General features: G+C 54.2%; 1 protein-coding gene across 11 annotated transcripts in view; it reads right to left on the bottom strand.

Moving 5' to 3' along the window:
* CFAP46 (cilia and flagella associated protein 46) overlaps positions 1-19,862 on the bottom strand; it is a 112,669-nt gene that overhangs the window by 69,097 nt on the left and 23,710 nt on the right. For all 11 annotated transcript variants that reach the window (XM_058435874.1, XM_058435875.1, XM_058435877.1 and 8 more), the window contains exons 18-24: positions 18,164-18,376; positions 17,773-17,938; positions 15,037-15,186; positions 14,258-14,365; positions 13,588-13,754; positions 4,966-5,097; positions 4,378-4,540 (exon numbers count right to left, since the gene is read on the bottom strand). In XM_058435874.1, coding sequence (XP_058291857.1) covers positions 4,378-4,540; positions 4,966-5,097; positions 13,588-13,754; positions 14,258-14,365; positions 15,037-15,186; positions 17,773-17,938; positions 18,164-18,376 — 1,099 coding nt within the window. The remainder of the gene's footprint in view (positions 1-4,377; positions 4,541-4,965; positions 5,098-13,587; positions 13,755-14,257; positions 14,366-15,036; positions 15,187-17,772; positions 17,939-18,163; positions 18,377-19,862) is intronic.

The raw sequence follows: 19,862 nt of genomic DNA, 5'->3' as shown, positions 1-19,862 counted from the left end.
TCACCGCTATAAACGCTGTATTAAAGAAGGGTCTCAAATCAAGAATCAACTTTACATCATAAGGAACTGAAACACTAGTGGAAGGAAGGAAATAACAGACATCAGAGCACAGACACAAACAAAGAACAGAAAAACAATAAAGAAACTCTGTTGTTTAAAAGTTGGTTCTTTAAAAAGATCAACAAAATTGAGACGCCTTTAGCTAACAGACAAAAAAAAAAAAAAAAAAAGAAAGACTATTCAAATAACTAAAATAAGTAATGCAAGTGGAAACATTACTACCGACCTCAGGGAGATAAAAAGGATTATAAGAAAATCCTATGAACATTTGCCCACCAACAAATTAGATAATCTAGAAAAAATGAACAAATCCCTCCAAACACACCCAGACTGACTCAGGAAGAAACAGAAAATCTCAACAGACTTACAATAAGAGATTAAATTAGTAATCAAAAGCCTCTTAATAAAGAAAAATCCTGGACTACATGGCTTCACCAGTGACTCCCATCAAACATTTAAATAAGCATTAGCAACAATCCTTATTAACTCTTCAAAAATTTAAAGACAAAGAAACACTCCTGGGTTCACCCTATGAGGCCAGCATTACCCTGCTATCAAATCCAGATAAAGACATCACAAGAAAAGAAAATTATAGACCAATATCCCTTATGAATACAGATGCAAAAATCCTCCACAAAAGATTAGCAAATGAAGTCCAACAGCATATTCAACAGATGACTCATAATGACCAGGTAGGATTTATGAGAGATGCAAGGGCGGCTCACTGTGTGCAGATCAGTCAGCGTGATGCACAGTATTCAGCATTAACAGAACAAAGGAGAAAAACCACATGACCAGTTCAATTGATGGAGAAAAGGCATTTGGCAAGACCCAACACTATTTCATGATAAAAACTCTCAGAAAACTAGAAATAGAAAATTCCTCAACATGATAAAGGGTCCTTATGGAAAGACCCACAGCTCACGTCACATGCAATGGTGAGGCTGAAGCTCTCTCACTAAGACCAGGAACAAGAAAAGGTCACCACTTCCACTGCTGCTATTCCACCAGAGGCTCTGACCAGAGCTATTGGACAACAACAAGAAAGAACATGGTGAGGAGGCAGCCAGGCTGTGTGTGCTACACTGGAAAAGAAGAGGTAAAACTATCTCTATTCACAGATGACATGATCCTACACAGAAAAAATTCTTACAAATCCAAAAGAAAGCTATTAGAGCCAATTAATGAATTCAGAAAAGTTGCAGGGCACAAGATCAACACACAACAATCAGCTGTGTTTTGATTCACCAGGAATGAAAACTCCAAAAAGGAAATTAGCAAGAAAGTTCTAAAGACTGAGCTGTGTGCCCCCAAAATTCATATCCTGAGACTCTTAACCCCCACTGTGGTGGTATTTGGAGACAGGGCCTTTGGGAGGTAATTGACGTTAGATAAGGTCACGAGAGTGGGGTCCTCACGATGAAGTTAGTGCACTTTAAGAAAGGACACCAGAGAGCTTGCTCTCTCCTTCTGTGTGCCACATGAAGACATGGTGAGAAGGCAGCCAGGCTGTGTGTGCCATGAGACACGGCGAGAAGGCAGCATGAGACCTAGTGAGAAGGCAGCCAGGCTGTGTGTCCCACATGAAGACACAGTGAGAAGACAGCCAGGCTGTGTGTGCCACATGAAGACACAGAAGACAGCCAGGCTGTGTGTGCCACATGAAGACACAGTGAGAAGGCAGCCAGGCATTGATGGCCAGGAAGATGTTCCTCACCAGAACCCAGCCATGCTGGCTCCCTGATCTCAGACTTCCAGGTCCTGACTTTGATAAATAAATTAAGCCATCCAGTCTATGGTATTTTGTTATGGCAGCCCAAGCTAAGATAGAAAGTATTCCTGTTTATAACAGCACCTTAAAAAATTAAATACTTAGTAATAAATCTAACCAAACAGGTGAAAGACTTATATGCTAAAAACTATAAAAGGTTGCTGAAAGAAATTAAAGATCTAAATAAATGAAAAGATAGCCCATGTTCATGGATAGGAAGCCTTAACATTGTTAAAATGTCAATACTACCCAAAGCAGTATTCAACACAATCCCTATGGGTTACAATAGTCTTTTTTAAAAGAAATATAATTTTAAAAAATGACCCTCACATTCATATGGAATTAAAAAACTGATCCTCAAATTCGTATGGAATTGCAAGGGACCCCAAAGAGCTAAAACAATCTTGAAAAAGAACAAAGTTGGAGGACCCACACTTCCCAACTTGGAAACATATTACAAAGCTACAGTGACTCAAACAGCATAATATTGGCAAAATGATACCATATAGGCCAGTGAAATAGAATAGAGAGTCCCAAAATAAACCCTTGCATTTCTGGTCAAATTATTTTCAGCAACGGTGCCAAGACCGTTCACTAGGGAAAGCACAGTCTCTTCAAGTGGTGCTGGAAAAACTGGATATCCACATGCAAAAGAATGATGTTGAACCTTTCCCTAATACCATATGCAAAAATTAACTCAAATGGATCAAAGATCTAAACTGAAGATCTAAAGCTACAAAATTCTCAGAAGAAAATAATGGAGAAAATCCTCATGGTATTAGATGTAGCAATGACCAGGGATATGACACCAAAGACACAGGCAACAAAAGAAAAAATAGATCAACTGGACCTCTTAAAAATTAGGAACATTTATGCATCAAATGGCACGATCAAATGAGTGAAAAGTTAACCCAGAGAATGGGAGAAAACACTTGCAAATCAGGTATCTGCTAAGGGATTAATATTCAGGCTCTGTCCTGAGGCTCTCTGGCCATGCACCTCCATCTGTTATGGCCCTCACAATCCGCAGGCCCTCCCTTCACAGGGCCCTGCAGGACACTGCAGGTTTGTAGGAACCATATCTCTAGTTCAGCCAGGATTCTTGGTCACAAGCAGTAAAAATCTACTCTGGTCTTCCTGGGCAGCCAGAAAATGTGCTGGGCAGTGCCAGTGGGAGGAGGCTAAGCCCTGGGGCCAGGAAGCTGCATCTTGCCCACAGGACGGCCACGTGTGGGTTGGCAGGTTGGCAGGTCAGCAGGGCAGGTGGAGCAGCCTTGGCTTGCCTCTGTACTCTCCAGTCTGGCTCCAGAGGCAGCTCTGCACAGAGCTCAGACCCAGGCTTCCTGGGGGAGCCAGGCCAGGAGGGTCCCTTTGCCTAGACCACACTGGATGAGGAGGCAGTCCCCCAGAGGAGGCCAGCATGGGGAGGGAGGCTGGGGTGGGCTGGACAGCCCAGAGGCCCCGACACAGCCTTTTCAAAGTCAGGCCAAGAAGCTGCCTTGGGCATGCATCTGAGGATCTAGCGCAGCGGCTTCTGTGGCTGCGCCCACTGTCTGTGCCTGCTGTCTTGTGCCCCACTCCCCTGTCCTCCTCCTCCCACTGGAGCTTTGGGTTATGCAGCTCTGCTTCTTTTAGAAGGGCTCCATTTTGTGAGTTCTCTGTGGCTGACTCCTGATTCCTGGTTACAGCTGAGACCAGCAGAAGAGAGCTCAGAGTGGGCAGGTCTGGCTCAGCCCTGGTCTGAAGACTGACCCCAACTCGAGAGTCTCAGCCTCCTTCCAGGAGGAGGGGGATGCCTCCCCATCTCCCAGCAGGGAGCTGCATCCACAGACCTGTGAGCCAGGAGCACGAAGCCTTCACCAACTCCAGAGCCTGCTCAGGAAGCCCGGTCCACAAGGCCGAGGCTTGTCCTGCCAGTGTGCACCCAGGGAGAAGCTGGCCAGGCTCCTGCTCTTGGAGAGGCCTGCAGGACCACCCAGGACCCAGGCCTAGCTTCCCTCCAACAGCCCTAGAAGGAGGTGCACTCTTGGGTCCACATGGCCCCTCTCCTTCAACCGTCCTCCCTGGGTTGCCCCATCCCCTCGGCCTTGGGGGCTCCGCTCCCCACCACCCCACTCTGCCTTAAGCCTCCAGAGGCACCTGTGGCCCAGCCCCCGCCCCCTGCCCTGCCCTCTGCGTGCTGTTCCTCAGGGCCACCCTCTCTCATGGCAGGTGGGGCCTGTCCTCCCTGCCTAGAATCCAAGCCCCTTAAGGCAGGGACTGTGCTGGCCTCACTCTCTACCCCCTGCTGTGTCTCCAGGGCTCAGAGCCCCTCAGTGCATGGGTGTTGCTGGGGGAGGTCAGGGCTGAGCCCCGAGTCCAGCAGGGGCCCCGCAGTGCTGGGACTTGGGGACCCCCCTTAACCCCCTCCCCTCCTTGGCTGGTGCTGGTGCACCCTCTGGGAGGCCTGTGGGGTCTGTCTTTCTTTGGGAGTCTCTCCAGTCCTTTCCGGAAGACCCACTAGAGGCCTCAGTGGGAGTCAGGAGCCCCCTCCGGGGCTGGCGCACCTGCTTTCTGGCCTCTGTCTTGTTGATGATGGCTATGATCCTCTTCAGGGCACCCTTGGCCTTCTTCCTGTAGACGGCGGAGGACAGGAGTGGGAGCCAGGCGTTCCAGTAGTGCCGCGCGGCCAGCATCACCAGGGCACCACTGCCCGCGATGCCTCCAAACCTGAAAGAGGGCAGGTCATGATGCGGTGGCTCCACCTGGGCCCACCTGGAGATGCTGGACCGGGAAGGACAGGAAGGTCGGGCGCCCAGGGCCCATCCAGGCGCTTGCTCCCTCCTGGGCATGTGGCTTGCTCAGGCGTCCCTGCTGCATCCTCTCCAGTGGGCCTTTCCGGGCAGCACAGGGTCAGACCCCCACCAAGGTCAGGCTGTAGGAGCCCAGGCGGGTACAAGGGCAAGAGGGGGCCACCGCACCTCCTTGAAGACTGTGCCCTGAACTGGCCACACCGTCCACCTCGCCCTTGCTGGCAGGAGCCCTCCCTTGGGCCCACAGGACGGACCTCAGCCTTGGTGAGCACACGGGTCCCGCACAGTAGGGGAGGGACAGAGCCCCCACAGCGCCACCCCAGCCCCTTTAGAGCCACGTACCTGGCGCTCTCCGTGAAGGCCTTGGCTGCCACCAGCCGCAGCTGCTTCCGGCCCTTCAGGTTCTCCATGATGCTCCTGCCCTGGATGGCCGTGGCTGTGCACAGCATCTCTGCCACCAGCCGGGACTCCTCGCTGCAGGACATGGGGCCAGTGAGGAGGGAGGCCACTGTGGCCCACCTCGGGTCCTCCCTCCCTGGGTCACTGTCTTGACCTGTGGACCACGCAGGTGGTATTCCAAGATGGGGCACCTCCTGGCCCACACGCACATGTGCACAGGGCTCCGCCCTCCCCGAATCTGAGCCAGCCTCAGGGACTCGCCAAGACTGCAGGGATGCAGGGCAAGGGGCCCCGGTCTTCTGAGGCCTGGAGTGCCCACGTGTGGCCTGGGCGCCGGAGACAGCCACTCTGGGAATGCTCTCAACCACGGAGCTGGCAGCCACGTGGCAAGGGTGGGAGTGGGCTGTGGGGACATCCAGCCAGTGGACTCTCAAGACTGTTGCCCCCGCTGACTCTCACAGTAACCTTATGAGAGACCCCAACCCAAAACTAACTGGCTGTGGCCAGTCAGCCCCCAGAACCATGGGGCAGAATTGCTAACTATTTTTTTAATGACTAATCTTTAGAGGGACTTGTGCAGCAGCAGATCCACAGAACTAGCCCCTCTTTTGGGGCCTCTCCCCTCTACAGGCCCTGCTGCCCAGGCCCACATGGAAGTCTGGCCTCAGAAGGTCCACTCTGCACCCAGAGCTTGGCCGGGCACACACTCCTGGGTGTCAACAGCAGCATCAGCTCCACGGCTCCTCATCCCTGGACGTTCACTGCTCCAGGGCTGCCGTGGCTGGGGCTGCAACGCCACATACACTAAGGCAGGATTCCCACCATGGACGGGGCAGCACGCCCTTGCGGCTCAGCTCAGAGGAGGCACCAGATTTATTCTATGAGAAAGATGCTGGCTCACGGGTAGACTCCCTCCATGGGCCAGGGTCCCAGAGCCAGGAACCTGCTTGCAGGAACAGACAGCTGCTTCTGTCCCTCTGTCCCGAAGGAGTCAAAGGAGGAAGGCACTGCCCCTTGGCCTGCACGGGCCTGCAGTGCCCAATGCAAGCCAGTGGTCTGAAGCTGAAACCACCTTCTCAGGCGGGCATGGCGACCTGGGCAGGGCAGGAAGGAGAGCTCAGTTTCCTGGGTACTGCCGTCCTAAACATTTTGATCTGTGTTATGCAGTTGTTGAGTGTTCCATAAATGCCAGTGAGTGAGGTCTGTTCCTTCCATCTGTAGCCTCAGTGACTTCCCCCTACTTTTTTCTGTCAGCTGCTGAGAGAGGAATGTTAAAATCTACAGCTAGAATCGTAGATGCATCCATGCTTTACTTCCTGTATTTTCAAGCTCTGCTATTAGGTGAACACACATTTAGCATTTTTATGTCTTCTTGAGATTTAATCCTTTCTTATGAGAAATGTCTACCTCGGATCGCGTGCCTGGGCCGTTTAACCGGACGCCAGCTCTCTCGTGGTTGGTGCTTGCAGAGTGCCTCTCTCCCGTCCTTTTACCTTTAATCGGTGTCTTTACATTTGAAGAGGGTCTCCTGTACATAGTTTATCACTGGGTCTTGCTCCTATGTGCTGTGAGATAAACTGCATTTTAGCTGCAGTGTTGGTTCATTTACGTTTAGTGGGATGACTGACATGGCCAGGGTCAAACCCACCATTTGCTCCTTGCTTTCCTTTTGACTTACATGTTCTTTGTTCCTTTCCTCCCTTTTTTTTGCATGAATGGAATATTTTTTAGTGTCCCAATTCATATTCTCTATTAGATTTTTCGTTGTATCTCTTTGCTTTATTCCATTTCTTAGTATTTGCTCTAGGGATTGCAGTGTGCATCCTTCACCAACCACGGCTCTACGTCACCTGAGTCCCACTCCACGTCACGCGCAGCACGAGAGCCCTTGGAATCGCTAATATTTTAGCTTTAAATATTTGCCTCGGAAAAGCAAATATTTTTGCTTTAAAAGGTCAAGTGTTTCTCGAAGAATTTAAGAACTGAAAGGGAAAAAAGTCTTTTATGTTTACCCCCACATTTACCATTTTTGGTGTTTCTCACCTCCGCTATCATGTCCTCTTCTGAGGATCCGCTGGGAATGGCTCCTCTTAGCTTTTATTAATCTTAAAATGTCTTGATTCTGTCTTCATTTGTGAGGACTATTGCTGGCGGATACAGAATTCTAGACTGACAGGTTTTCTTTTTTTAACACTTAAAAACCGTCGTCCTTTGTATTCTGGTTTGCATCGTTTCGAATGAGAAGCCAGCAGCAATTCTTGCCCTGGTTTTCCCGTATGCACAAATCCGTCCCCATGCTAACTCCTTTCCAGGATCTGCTCCTGGTCTTTGGTCTTCAGCAATGTGACTACGATTCCCCCACAATGGAGCCAGGGGTGGTTTTCTTTGCGTTTATCCCACCTGGGGTTCCTTGAAAGTCTTGCATCTCCAGGTTGATATTTTTAATTCAACTTGTAAAATTTTCAGCCATTATGTTTTCAAATATGTGTATTTTGGCCTCCCCCTGCTGTCTCTGACCTCCTGAGACTCCGGTTACCCTCAGGTTAGACCCCCTGCTATGGCCCCACGGGTCACAGACGGAAAGCTCTATGGCCCCACGGGTCACAGACGGAAAGCTCTGTTCGTTTAGTTTCTCCGTTTTTCTCCCTGTGCTTTGGTTTTCATAGTCTGCTGGCCTGGATTTGAAGTTACTGACCATTCTTCAGTATCCAGCCTGATGATACGCCCTTCCAGTGGTGTTTCCATTTCAGACACTTTATTTTTCATTTCTAGGAATTCCATTCAGTGATTTTATTATCAGTTCCATTCTTTATTGAAATTCCTGTCTGTACACTGGTTATTTCCGTTGAAAATATGATTATATTGACAGCAGCTGTTTTCAACTCCTTGTCTGCTCATGTCAACATATACCACAGCTGGGTCCATTGGCTGCTTTTTCTATTCTGCTCTTTTTTCATCTTGGTTATGAGCCACATTTTCTTGCTTTTGCACACATCTAGTAATTTCTGACTTTATGCTGGACATCGTGAGGGCTCTGCTGCTGAAAGTGTGGATGGTGTCCACTTCCTTTAAAGTGTTGGGTTTTGTTCTGACAGGCAGTTAATTACTGGTGGCTCAGCTTCATCCTACTGAGATGTGGTTTAGGCTTTGTTGGTGCAAGTCTGTACTCGCCCCATTGCTAAGGCGTGTCTTTCTGAATGCCTGGAGTTCAGTGAGGTATGCCCTGATGTGAGTTGGTCACAACTCCAACTTCTCTTAGCACAGGATGGCCTCTGGCATCTTGTCAGCTTACAGACCCCTCCATACCTGTTTTCTGCCAGGCCTGGAATCGAGTCCTGTGCACACACAGTTTACCACCAGGCAGGCCACAGACTCATGGGTGGCTCCACAGAACAAGGGCCCCACCCCACCTGCCCACGTCACGTCCTAGATACCTCAGCTTCTGCAGCCCCCAGCCCTGACTCGTTTCTCCCCACGACTCTTCCATCTGGGGCTCAAGCCCTGACTGGTTTCTCCCCACGACTCTTCCATCTGGGCCAAGCCCTGACCCGTTTCTCCCCACGACTCTTCCATCTGGGGCTCAAGCCCTGACTGGTTTCTCCCCACGACTCTTCCATCTGGGCCCCCTCCCCAGGCTGCAGCATGAGAAGCTCCCTTAGGCAGAATGCAGAGCCCACTTCCGACATTTCCTTCTAGCAAGAATGGCTGCCTTGTACTGCCTGCTGTCCAACAGCTAACAACAACTGTCTCACATATATTTTCAAGTTTTACAGTTTTTCTTTTTCACAGCACAAGAGTATGATACCCATTATGCTTTCAAGGCCAGAACTAGGTGACTTTTAAATTTAATTATTAACAACATTAAATATAAGTATATTATACATAATGGATATATAATATATAAATATATATAAAATCACTGTTGGTGATTATGTTACATAAAAATGTTAAGCTGAGTTGGAAGGTCCAAATAACATTCTTAGACTATTGTTCTTTACCCATTTGGTGTGTATTTTAATAATCTACATGAAATTTATTAATATATATTCCTTGACATTAATAGCATAAATGCGAAACTGATTTGGTAACCACAATTCACAATTGAGAATATGAACTGATTAGTAACTGCTGTGCTTTTCACCAAGAATGGAAAGCCATTTTTGCTATTAGTGTAAAATGCTATCATAAAAGCTTCTCTGTGGCAAATTCCATGCTAGAGTTTCTACACATAATTTTCAAAATGGAAAGAAATTAGAATGAAGAACTGAAATACGTGTAAACTTTTTTTAAAGTATCTCTTACAAAGGCTGGTCATCTGCTGGATGTGGGCATGGGTCCTGCTGGACTGGGGAAGGGCCTGTGGCTCTGACAGTGACCAGCGAGGTGACCACATCATCTCCTACTGAGCAGCACGCCTGCGGGGTCTCTCCAGTCTCCTGGCACCCAGGCTGCCTGCACACAGGAGCACCCACCCGTGGTTGGTGGAAAGGCACCCACACTGCACCCAGGGCAGAGGGGCTCCCGCTGGGTGCAATGACACTAAGTGCCACTAGAGGACAGCAATGGTCCACAAAGGACTTTCCAAAAGTCCTAACATGGAAATCCAATTTTTCCAGTCTCATATGACCTCCCCTTTTCCCTGTCACCATATATATAAATTTACAGCTTTAGCTAATTTAACAGAAAAAATGATTTTTAAGTCAATTTACACAGCAGTGGCACGGCCAGAGCACCCAGCCCCACATCCTCCTGTTGTGTGCTGCTGTGCCCTCCACACTTGGGGAAGTAATTGTAACTCAGTTATGAGGAGGCTTTATGCAGCAGCACTCTGCACCATCACCTCTATGATGCTGACTTTGTAGTTTATTTCTGTTAGAAATAATGTTTGTTCTATTTTGTTTGGAGACAGAGTCTCTCTGTGTCACCCAGGCTGGAGTGTAGTGGCACAATCACAGCTTGCTGCAGCCTCGACCTACAGGCTGCTTACAAGGATGAATGCAGTTCAGCTCACTCAGACCCCCGCAGCCCCTTCCAACTGACTTGTGTGGCCAGTGACCACATGACACTTAATCCCCACCTATCACCTTGGCACCTACGACGTCACGCCAGCCTCTCATCTTCTGGTCCCCACTGTGACCCTCACCTTCCCGGTGAGGACCACAACACCCACACCTCCCTTAGCTCGTCCTTCCTGCTCTACCAGCGTATGTTAACCTGCGCTTTTCCTTCACTTTTGTATTGTCAAAATCAATCCTTTCCTTTTGTCACAATGCTTCTTTGTCAACAAGTTAATCCTAAAAGTGGAATATCAGTGAACACCACGTTTCTCACTGGAGAGTCCAGCTATAAATGACTTGGTTTCCCAGACTCTCTAACTGGTGTGCCCCTCTGAACTGTCCCCACTCGTCCCACGAAGGACTCTGTTTCCCCGCCCTCCCCAGGGTCCTCCTGAACCGCCCACCGCAGTCAGGCAGCTCTCTCCGCACAGTGTCCATCTGGGGACAGCTCTCGACTACCTTTCCAGGTTGAATCCCACATATCTTTCCTTTTCTTTTTTTGGTTTACTTCCTTGTTTTTCTGGATCATATCCTCAAGAAACTTTCTAAAAATGGTGTATGGGAAGTACAGTCTCTGGGTCCTTTTGTCTAAAATGGCTTATTTTGACCTGATATGTGATAGTTTGGGTGAGCTCGAATTCCAGGCTGACAATTACCTCCACTTGGAACGTTCTATTTTCTTTTTGCTTCAAGTGGTGGCTGCTGAGAAGGTTGGGGCAGTTCTATTTCCTGCTCCTCTGATCTCGGCCTGGTGTCTCAGCATGTCCAGAGCCAGGCAGATGTATTTTCAGCCTCAGCACATCCAGGACCTGAGGGGCTGGAGTGGGTGGCAGGCATCTCCTGCTTATACCCGAGCTGTAGGGCTGGGGACGCACCCCCGGCCCCACCTGCACAGGAAGGCCAGGGAGGGACATCAAAGCAGGTGAGTTTTCCTTTTGGAAGCAAATTGATTTTTATTACAGTCCGCAGGGAAAACGTAACCTCTAGCCTCCAACAGAGGGATGCCAAAGAGGGGGGCCTGGCACGGAATCCTGTCCATACTGTTTTGGAAGAAAGATCATTCGCAATGAAAAGCCCCTCGATGTTGGCAAAGAGAAAACGGCGGGACTGGGCTCCAGCCCAACTCTGCTCCGGCCCTTTGCTGCCACGCTCTCCCTCCAGCCCCCCTGGTGAACGTGGGGCACCACGCATGGCAGCACCAGGCCAGCAGGGCAGGGTCCCAGGTGCACGGCTCCTGGCAGGGCTGGCAGCCTCCTGAGCACTCACAGCCTCACCCCTGCCGAGGCAGTGCTTACAGCCCATCACCTGGGTTCAGTCCCAGCTCTGCCACTCACCCCAGCTGGGTGGCCTCAGGAGCAATTTGGCCTCTGTCTGCCCATTTCCTGCTCTAGAGCCTGGGAACAGTAGTGCCTGCCAACCGAGAAGTGAATGGAGGCCTGGAATGTGATGCCTCGTCCTGGGCAATGAGAAGAAGTGAATGGGGTCCTGGCACGTGATGCCCCATCCTGGGCAATGAGAAGAGTGAACGGAGGCCTGGCGCGTGATGCCCCATCCTGGGCGATGAGAAGAGTGAATGGGGTCCTGGCACGTGATGCCCCGTCCTGGGCACTGAGAAGAGTGAACGGGGTCCTGGCACGTGATGCCCCATCCTGGGCGATGAGAAGAGTGAATGGGGTCCTGGCACGTGATGCCCCGTCCTGGGCGATGAGAAGAGTGAACGGGGTCCTGGCACGTGATGCCCCGTCCTGGGCGATGAGAAGAGTGAACGGGGTCCTGGCACGTGATGCCCCGTCCTGGGCGATGAGAAGAGTGAATGGGGTCCTGGCGCGTGATGCCCCGTCCTGGGCAATGAGAAGAGTGAACGGGGTCCTGGCGCGTGATGCCCCGTCCTGGGCAATTAGTGAACGGGGGGCCTGGTACGTGGTGCCAGTCCTGAGCACTGGCCTGCTCGTGCCTCTGAGCACCCAGGAGACCCTGGACACGTGGAAGTTGCCAACGTGAAAGGCATCTCAGCACGTTCCTATGTTGGCCTCGAATCCCCACGGGCGTGGCCGACACAGGCCCTGGAACTATCCCGGTGGGCAGGGCTGTGGGAAGACGGGGCGTGGGCCTGGGGCGCTCCTTGGCTCTGGCAGGTGCTGCCCACACTGGCCATTTGGCCACAGAAAACATCTTTACAGCCTTTGGGTCCGTGGTTTCATCTTCCAGGATTATTAGACCCAGGAAATTAGCCAAAAAGAACCTCAAGGAAAACAACCTTTACTGCAGAAGTATTTACGATAGCAACAGATGGAAAACAGCCTCATATTCAAAAATTGGGGAAAGATTAGGGATGATAATAATTGCTCAACTGGATGGAACATGGTAAGCCACTAAAAGTGAGATCTGTGAAAATTAAAGAATGGGAATGTTCTGTGTCCGGCTATGCTGACAACAAGGGCCTGGCGGCACGGCTGACTCTGGAGGGCGAGCGAGGGACCCAAGTCAGAGGCCATTTTCTTTCACTGAAATTACCCTTATCTTCAAATTTAATTAGCGTGCATATCTGTCTATTCAAAATTACTTCAAAGCTGTATGTCGTTAGAAATGGCAGCTTTCTACCTGCTGAATGTCTGTGTCCCCTCAAAATTCCCTTCTACCTGCCATGGGTGGAGTGTCCGTGTCCCCTCAAAGTTCCCATGCTGGGCGATCCTCACCCCCACAGTGATGGTGTTGGGGTAGCCTTTGAGGGGGGTTGGATCATGGGGATGGAGCCCTCACAAACAGGGTTAGTCCCTTATGAAAGGGACCCCAGAGAGCCCTGCCCCTTCCCGCATGTGAGGACACAGTGGGAGGCACCGTCTGTGAGACAGGAAGGGGCCCTCGGCAGACGCCGAATCTGCCACACCTCGATGGGACTTCCAGCCTCCGGAACTGTGAGCAGGAACCATCTGGGGTGGGAGTGCCCCCATCTGTGGCCCTTTGTCCCAGCCTCTGAATGCTGAGGCCCCACTTTCTGTGCCTCCGATGCACACGCGGCCAGCAGGCCACACCCCTCCTGCTGAGGCCCACGTGACTTCAGAACCCTTCCTGACCAGCTTTCCACGGGGCCACTGCTGACTTGTCCATGAGGGCACGGGGCTGGCAGGACGGGGGCTGCCTGTGCACGTGGCTGAAGCCTGTGGCAAGCTTTCTGGACTGGGCCTGGAGACCTAGTGGGACGCTCACACGGGCCCTGATCTGTGATTGCGGCCCAGGCCCGCGCTCCCTGCCCGCTTTGGGGACTTGGTGGGGTGCTCACACGGGCCCTGATCTGTGATTGCAGCCAGGCCCGCGCTCCCTGCCCGTTTTGGGGACCTGGTGGGGCGCTCACACATGCCCTGATCTGTGATTGCAGCCAGGCCCGCGCTCCCTGCCCGTTTGGGGGACCTGGTGGGGCGCTCACACATGCCCTGATCTGTGATTGAGGCCCAGGCCTGCACTCCCTGCCCGTTTTGGGGGAAATTGTTCAGTCATGAGGGTTACTTACGGCCCAGATTTCTTCAGGTACTTGATGCCCATCTCCACAGCCCTGTGAGCGCAGGCCATGGTGGTCTCATGGTCACACGCCGCGTGGGCGAAGTGGGTCAGCCGCGTCAGGGTCTGCAGCTCCACCAGGGGGTCCGACCAGTTGCACTCAGAAGCCATTTTCACCAACTTCCGGTGGGTAGCAAGAGAAGGGGCACCGTGTTAGTGACAACGACCTTCCAACGGCCTGCAGCCCCCACGGACCACACAGCGCATGTGATTCTAAACAGAGGCGTGGCCTGTGAAGGGCCACTGTGCCACAAAAGCTGAGCTGCCACGTCCATGCCCGTGAGGGCCCCTGATGTCCTTGTAGCTCCCACACCCCACAGGGTGTCCTGGACACAGGACTGGCGTGTGCAGCTCCTGGTTGCCCTTGAGCGGCTCAGGGTTGGGTGAGACACGGAGGGTCCGCTCAGACAGCGTTTGCCTCATACCAGGAGACAGGGATGCTCCGAGCATGAAGCTGAAGGAAGTGCGTGGAGGGGGCGCTGCTCCGTTGGGAGGTGGAGGAGATCAGGGCAGAGTGGGGGAGAGCGTGCATGATGGGGCTTGAGTTCCAGCCACCTAGGGCAAGAGCCTCGGCGTCCTCGCCTCTTGGCCCCTGGCCTCCCGGGACTCCTGGGGACACTTACCTGGGCCAGGGAGGGGACAGTGAAGTCCATGAGGCCCAGCCCGTTGCATGAGTACATTTCCAAGGCAACGAGGACTCTGGTCACCGAGCTGACATCCTCACTGGTGCCCTGGTGGGGAGGGTGCCCTGAGTGTATCAGCCCAAGGGTGCGGGGGGAGTCTGGAATATGCATGAATTTAACACTGCAAGATATTAGTTTTACGGCAATAATCAGACCATGGAATTGGGAGCGTTTATACCTTAGACTGTTTTTTGTAACTGTTGACCTGCAGGTCATCTTCTCATACAACGAGGAGCCCCAAGGCCGTGCGGCCCCCATGTGTGAGGCAGCCTTGTCTGACGGCTGGGTGACCCCCAAGGAAGGAAGGACCAGTGGGCCTGACATGGTGGATGCCTGGGGCAGGCAGGTCGACGCCTGGACCCTCCCCGCCTCCCTGGACCCCACTAGGCCCTGGCTCCTGGCCAGGCTCCAAGGCCCCTCCTCCATCCGGCTTTCCAGGAGCTCATGGGGCCGGCCCTGGGCCCACTCCTCCTCGGGAGAGGGCAGCACCCCCACAGGCCCAGCAGCTCACAGACCCCGTGGATGGGTGGGCAGAAGAGGCCCCGTGCCGCACTCAAGGGCAGCCAGCGGCAGTGAGCTCAGTGGGAAAAGGGAGTGCCCAGGCCATCCGCGATGGCTCCATCTGGAGCTAAGTCGTGCCGGGGCCCCACCACCCCCAGCTGTCTCGGATCTCTATGTCCACAGGGCCTCGGAGCCCAGATGTGGGTAGGGGCGCCCACCTGCTCCTCGGTGCCCAGCCGTGGCCCAATCTGCTGCTGCAGCAGCTGCTTGGCCTTCACCCAGGTGGCGATGAGCTGCTGCCGGGTGCTGGTGGGCACCGTCTCCTCGGGCGCACTCCCGTTGGTCAGGTTCAGGGCAAACTCGCAGACCTAGGACAGACGTGTTCTCGGTCGTGAAAACTGAATTCTCAACAGGGGACCTTGAGCCAAGATCCAAACCATTAAAAGATGGATGGACCCAGCTCCTGATCCAGCCTGTGAAGGGCCTTAAACACACGAGACCTCAGGCCCACCACGGGCTGCACCACAAACCCAGCAGATGAAGCCCCACCCCCAGACGCCAAGGACGCAGCCGCCACCTGGCCTCCAGTGTGTCCCAGCCCTCTCACTCCTGAGCTGTCCCCACGGCATGGGCCTGGGACCCCGCAGGAAGGAGCAGCTGAGCCAGCACCCCTCCCCCACTGCAGCTGGTGTCGGTTGGGGGTGGGGCAGTGAGGACGGAGCCCCGAAAGTGGGGGCATGAAATCTGCCACGTGATTTGCCTGCAAGGACGGGCATGTGGGCTGCTGCCCTGAGCCTCTGGGCTGCGCCCCAGCTCCCTGTCTTGCTGGCCGTGTGACCAGGTGAGTTTCTTCATGCTGTGTGCCTCAGTTGCCTCATCTCTATGTAGAAATGAAACCCAGTCTATGGGTCGTCGTGAGGATCAGTGAGTCCTTGTTCAGAGCCTCGCCCAGTGCAGGAAGCACTGGCCACCAGGAGTGACCTCTTGCTAACCCAGGGATGTCCCATCTCTCGCTGTCTTGTGAACACCTGCTCCTTGCAAAACGTCTTGGTAGCACAGACACCTCCTACTGGACAGCGTCCTTCCCTTTCCTCCCCTCCATCCTTCCTTCTGGATAAACTTCCAAACACTTGTCAAGTTCCATACAGACAACCCAGCGGAAGGTGTTTGGGGAGCACTGACTCCCCTGTTTACCACCTGGCTCCCAGCGGGGTTATGCACATGCCCAGTCCAGGCACTGCCCAAGCCGGCTTCCTCACACTCTCCGCCATTCACTCCGTGCTCCCGGGCTGCCAGGTCAGTGCTGGCGTTTCCTCTCAGCATCTGGATCCAGCCATCATCACATCTAAGAGGGAAGCTCCTCTGCACCCCCCAGCTGCCTCCCAGGGCCCGCAGCAGGCTCAGCTGCACCCACAGCTGCCTGAGCCGCCCATGGCGCCCTCCCCTCCGCAGCCTCCAGCCTGATCCCTGCAGGTCCCCGAAGCCGGCCCCTTGTCCCTTCTCAGAAGAATGACCTGCACCTGATGCCACAGCCGGTGCTCCTGGCCGGCCCACACCGACTGCCCAGGGCCAGCCGTCCCCACTGGGAGCTGGTACCGCACCTGATGCCACAGCTGGTGCTCCTGCTACCGAGATGTTTTGCAAGGAGCAGGTGTTCCTAAGACAGCTCAGGAGTGAGAGGGCTGGGGCGCACTGGAGGCCAGGTGGCGGCTGCCTCCGTGTGTGTGCAGCTGCGTCCTCAGCGTCTGGGGGTGGGGCTTCATCTGCTGGGTTTGTGGTGCAGCCCCCGGTGGGCCTGAGGTCTCATGTGTTTCAAGACCTTTTGGTCCTGACTGCCCGGGGCCAGCTGTCCCCATTGGGAGCTGGTAGCACCAGGGCCCTCTCTGGCTCTGGCCTGGCGCAGCTGACCGTGAGCGCTGTGAGTGCCGTGCCGCAGGCTCGAGACTCTCCAGCCTGCGGTTTTATCCACGGCCCAGAAAGGGTCATGCAGGATGAACTTTAGCACAAAGTCTTCCTGCAAGGGTGGGGACAGCTCCCCCACTCTGTGCCCCTGCGGAGACACTCAAGGCCTCCCTGCCCCGGCCCCACCGTGGGTGCTCCACACACAGGCTCCATGAGGTTCCCGAGAGACTCCCTTGACTCATTAGGAAACCGGCTTTCTCTCGGGTTCTTTGAGGCTCTTCTGAGTTAGAAATGGGCAATGGCTCATCAAACACTTCTGCAACATCCGTCAACCAGAACACTATTTCTTTTATCTTCCTTTTGGATTACAACAAAATCCAAATTCCATGGGATAAATGATCTGCCTGGGCCACTAGGATCGTCCCACACACTGAGTCTGCTGCGTTTTACTGGGATGGCTGCATGTGTGGGTGGTGCGGTCCCTGTTTCTCGCTGTTCCAATCGCCACTTCTGGTTCTATTTCCACTCTCCTCTAGGCCTGGAGCCCGCCCTGAGGGGAGGCCCCACACCCACCCACGGGCCTTGCTTTCGTCTCTCCAGCCCTGGCCTTATTTCCCAGTAACTGGAGCCCCTGACGTTTTACTTCCTAAATTGTTCTCACGTCTGTCGCCTCCACTGAAGGCAGTTTGCTCTCCCGGGGCCTTTCCCGGAGCCTTCAGAAGCTCAGCCCCAGCCTCCAGCTCCAGGTCTGCAGGGCTGTGTCAGGTCGGCTGGCTCCCTGCTCTCTCTCTCCACCCCCACCCCCTACCCCCACACCTCTCTGTCTTCTCTCTCCTCCTCTCTCCTCTCTCTCCCCTCTCTCTCTTCTCCTCTCTCTCCCCTCTCCTCTCTCTCCTCCTCTCTCCTCTCTCTCCCCTCTCTCTCCTCTCCTCTCTCTCTCTCTCTGCTCACCTCTCTCTCTCACCTCCCTCTCTCCTCTTCTCTCTCTCTGCACCTCTCTCTCCTCCTTCTCCTCTCTCTCTCTCTCTCTCTCAGCATCATGGAGGTGGTACCTCCACCGCTGTTTTGATCTTGGAGATGGCTCCTGCATCCAGTGGGCTGTGAAACGCGTTTGGTCGCATGAATTTCCTGGACTTCTCGGCAGCCTGGACTGGAATCCAGCTGATGAGCAGGCCTCGCGCCAAGGTGTTGCAGAGCGTCACCAGCATCACGGGGTCCCTGGGAGACACGCCTGTCAGAGGGAACCTTGGCCCCCGCAGGCCACGCCCCGATCCCATGTGCGGAGTCCTCAGGTCACAGTAGGAGGCCTGAGATGCACGGGTGCCCACGACCCTCCTCTGCTGGGACACAGAGGGCCATGGAGCGCAGCTGCCTGCCTTTGCTCCGGGGTCTCCCGAGGGAAGAAGCCCCTCCTGGCGTGAACGCAGCACAGCCCACACGCACCCACTGTGGCCCGTGGCCTTGACGATGCTCAGGAGGTGGCACAAGGCGTCCACCAGCTCCTTCTGCCGCCCGGCCAGGATCAGGTGGTGGTTGTGGTTCAGGACGTAGACCACGGCGTTCTGCACGATCCACGCCTCCTGGATCTCCTGTCCGATCTCTGCGGAGCGCAGCCAGTTATTCATGGCATACTGGGACAGACTCTCGATCCAGGTTCTGCAAAATGAGCACCATCCAGCCCCTAATGCAGGGTCCCCAGCCCTGGGGCCAGGGACCAGGATGGCTGCGGGGCCTGTTAGGAACCAGGCTGAAGGGCAGGAAGTGGGTGGGGGCGGGTGGGCGGGCGACCAAAACTCCATCTGCATTTACAGTCACTCCCGCCACTGGCACTCCCACCTGAGCCCCGCCTCCCGTCCCATCAGCAGCTGCATTCCAGTCTCACAGGAGCGTGAACCCTATTGCGATCAGCGCGTTCCAAGGATCTAGGCTGCGTGCTCCTTGTGAGAATCGAACTAACGCCAGATGATCTGAGGTGGAAACAGTTTCATCCTGTGACCAGCCTCCACCCAGCCAGTCCGTGGAAAAACTGTCTCCCACGAAACCAGTCCCTGGGGCTGAAACGGTTGGGACGGTGCCTAAGTGTGAGACAGTCTTTCCCCACCCGCCCTCGCTAAACAGAGTGTGGACTCCTCCTATGAGACTCCCTTGTTTCCGGAAGTCTGTGGAGCCCTGGGCTCAGAAAGGGGCTCCTGTGGGGGCTGCATGGGGCAGAGACGCTCTGCCCCACCCCTCCACCCACCCCCTACGGCTGCGTGCTCCACCCAAAGCCCAGCCTCACCCCTCTACCCACCCATGGCCTGCGCGCTCCACCCGAAGCCCAGCCTGGTGCTCCCCTTTCACAGCGGCCCCCTTGTTCCAGTTTGTCCTCATCCTCCCTGGACACCTCCAATGGCTCCTGGCTGGTTCCCATGGCCACGAGTGCTCACACCTGCCACGGGACCCCCGCTCACCTGCAAACCTCCGGCCCCCAGCCCAAGGCTGTGTCCAGCCACAGTGCAGCTGCCTTGCGCCTCCTGGCCTCGCTCCACACTGTGAAGCTCCGCCCTCCCTCCTGCCCAACTGAGCGTCTCCCTCTTCCTCCCCACCTGAATCACACGCAGGCTCTGCCCTTCCCCAGGGAGCCGTCACACCGAGCACAGGGCAGTCAGCCCTCACTCAGCAGTGTGGACGTGGACAGGGTCTGTCCGTCCCGCTAGACCAGGCTGGGCAAACTTTTTCTGTAAAGGGCCAAATAGCATTTTGAGCTTTGCAAGCTCCATATGGTCTTCACTGTATATTTTTTCTATTTTGTTTTACAAATTTAAAAGTGTCAAAGCCACTCTCAGCTCACAGGCAGCAAACGGCTTGAGCCCTAATTTTCAGACCCTGCTCTGTCTGTGAGCAGGCCCACCAGGAGTGCAGAGCTCTGCCCAGCCTTGGGCCTGGGTCCTGGAAAGGCATCCGGAGCCCCTGCCTGAAATGACGGGGCTGTGAGGGCTGGAAGCCCAGGGTGGGCCTGGGCCAGGCGGCGCCTCACAGAGCTCGGAGCTGCTGTAGGAGACAGGATCCCGAGAAGCCGAGACAAAGGCCACCTGCAGCCATCATCGTCATCGTCATTGCTGCTGCCTGACCACCTCTTCCCTCCAAAGAGCTCGGCCGGGTG

The sequence above is a fragment of the Hylobates moloch genome, unplaced genomic scaffold (assembly GCF_009828535.3).
Source record: "Hylobates moloch isolate HMO894 unplaced genomic scaffold, HMol_V3 SCAFFOLD_3, whole genome shotgun sequence".
Taxonomy (NCBI): domain Eukaryota; kingdom Metazoa; phylum Chordata; class Mammalia; order Primates; family Hylobatidae; genus Hylobates; species Hylobates moloch.
The sequence above is the reverse complement of the archived record's forward strand: the minus strand, read 5'-3'. Positions and strand labels throughout refer to the sequence as shown.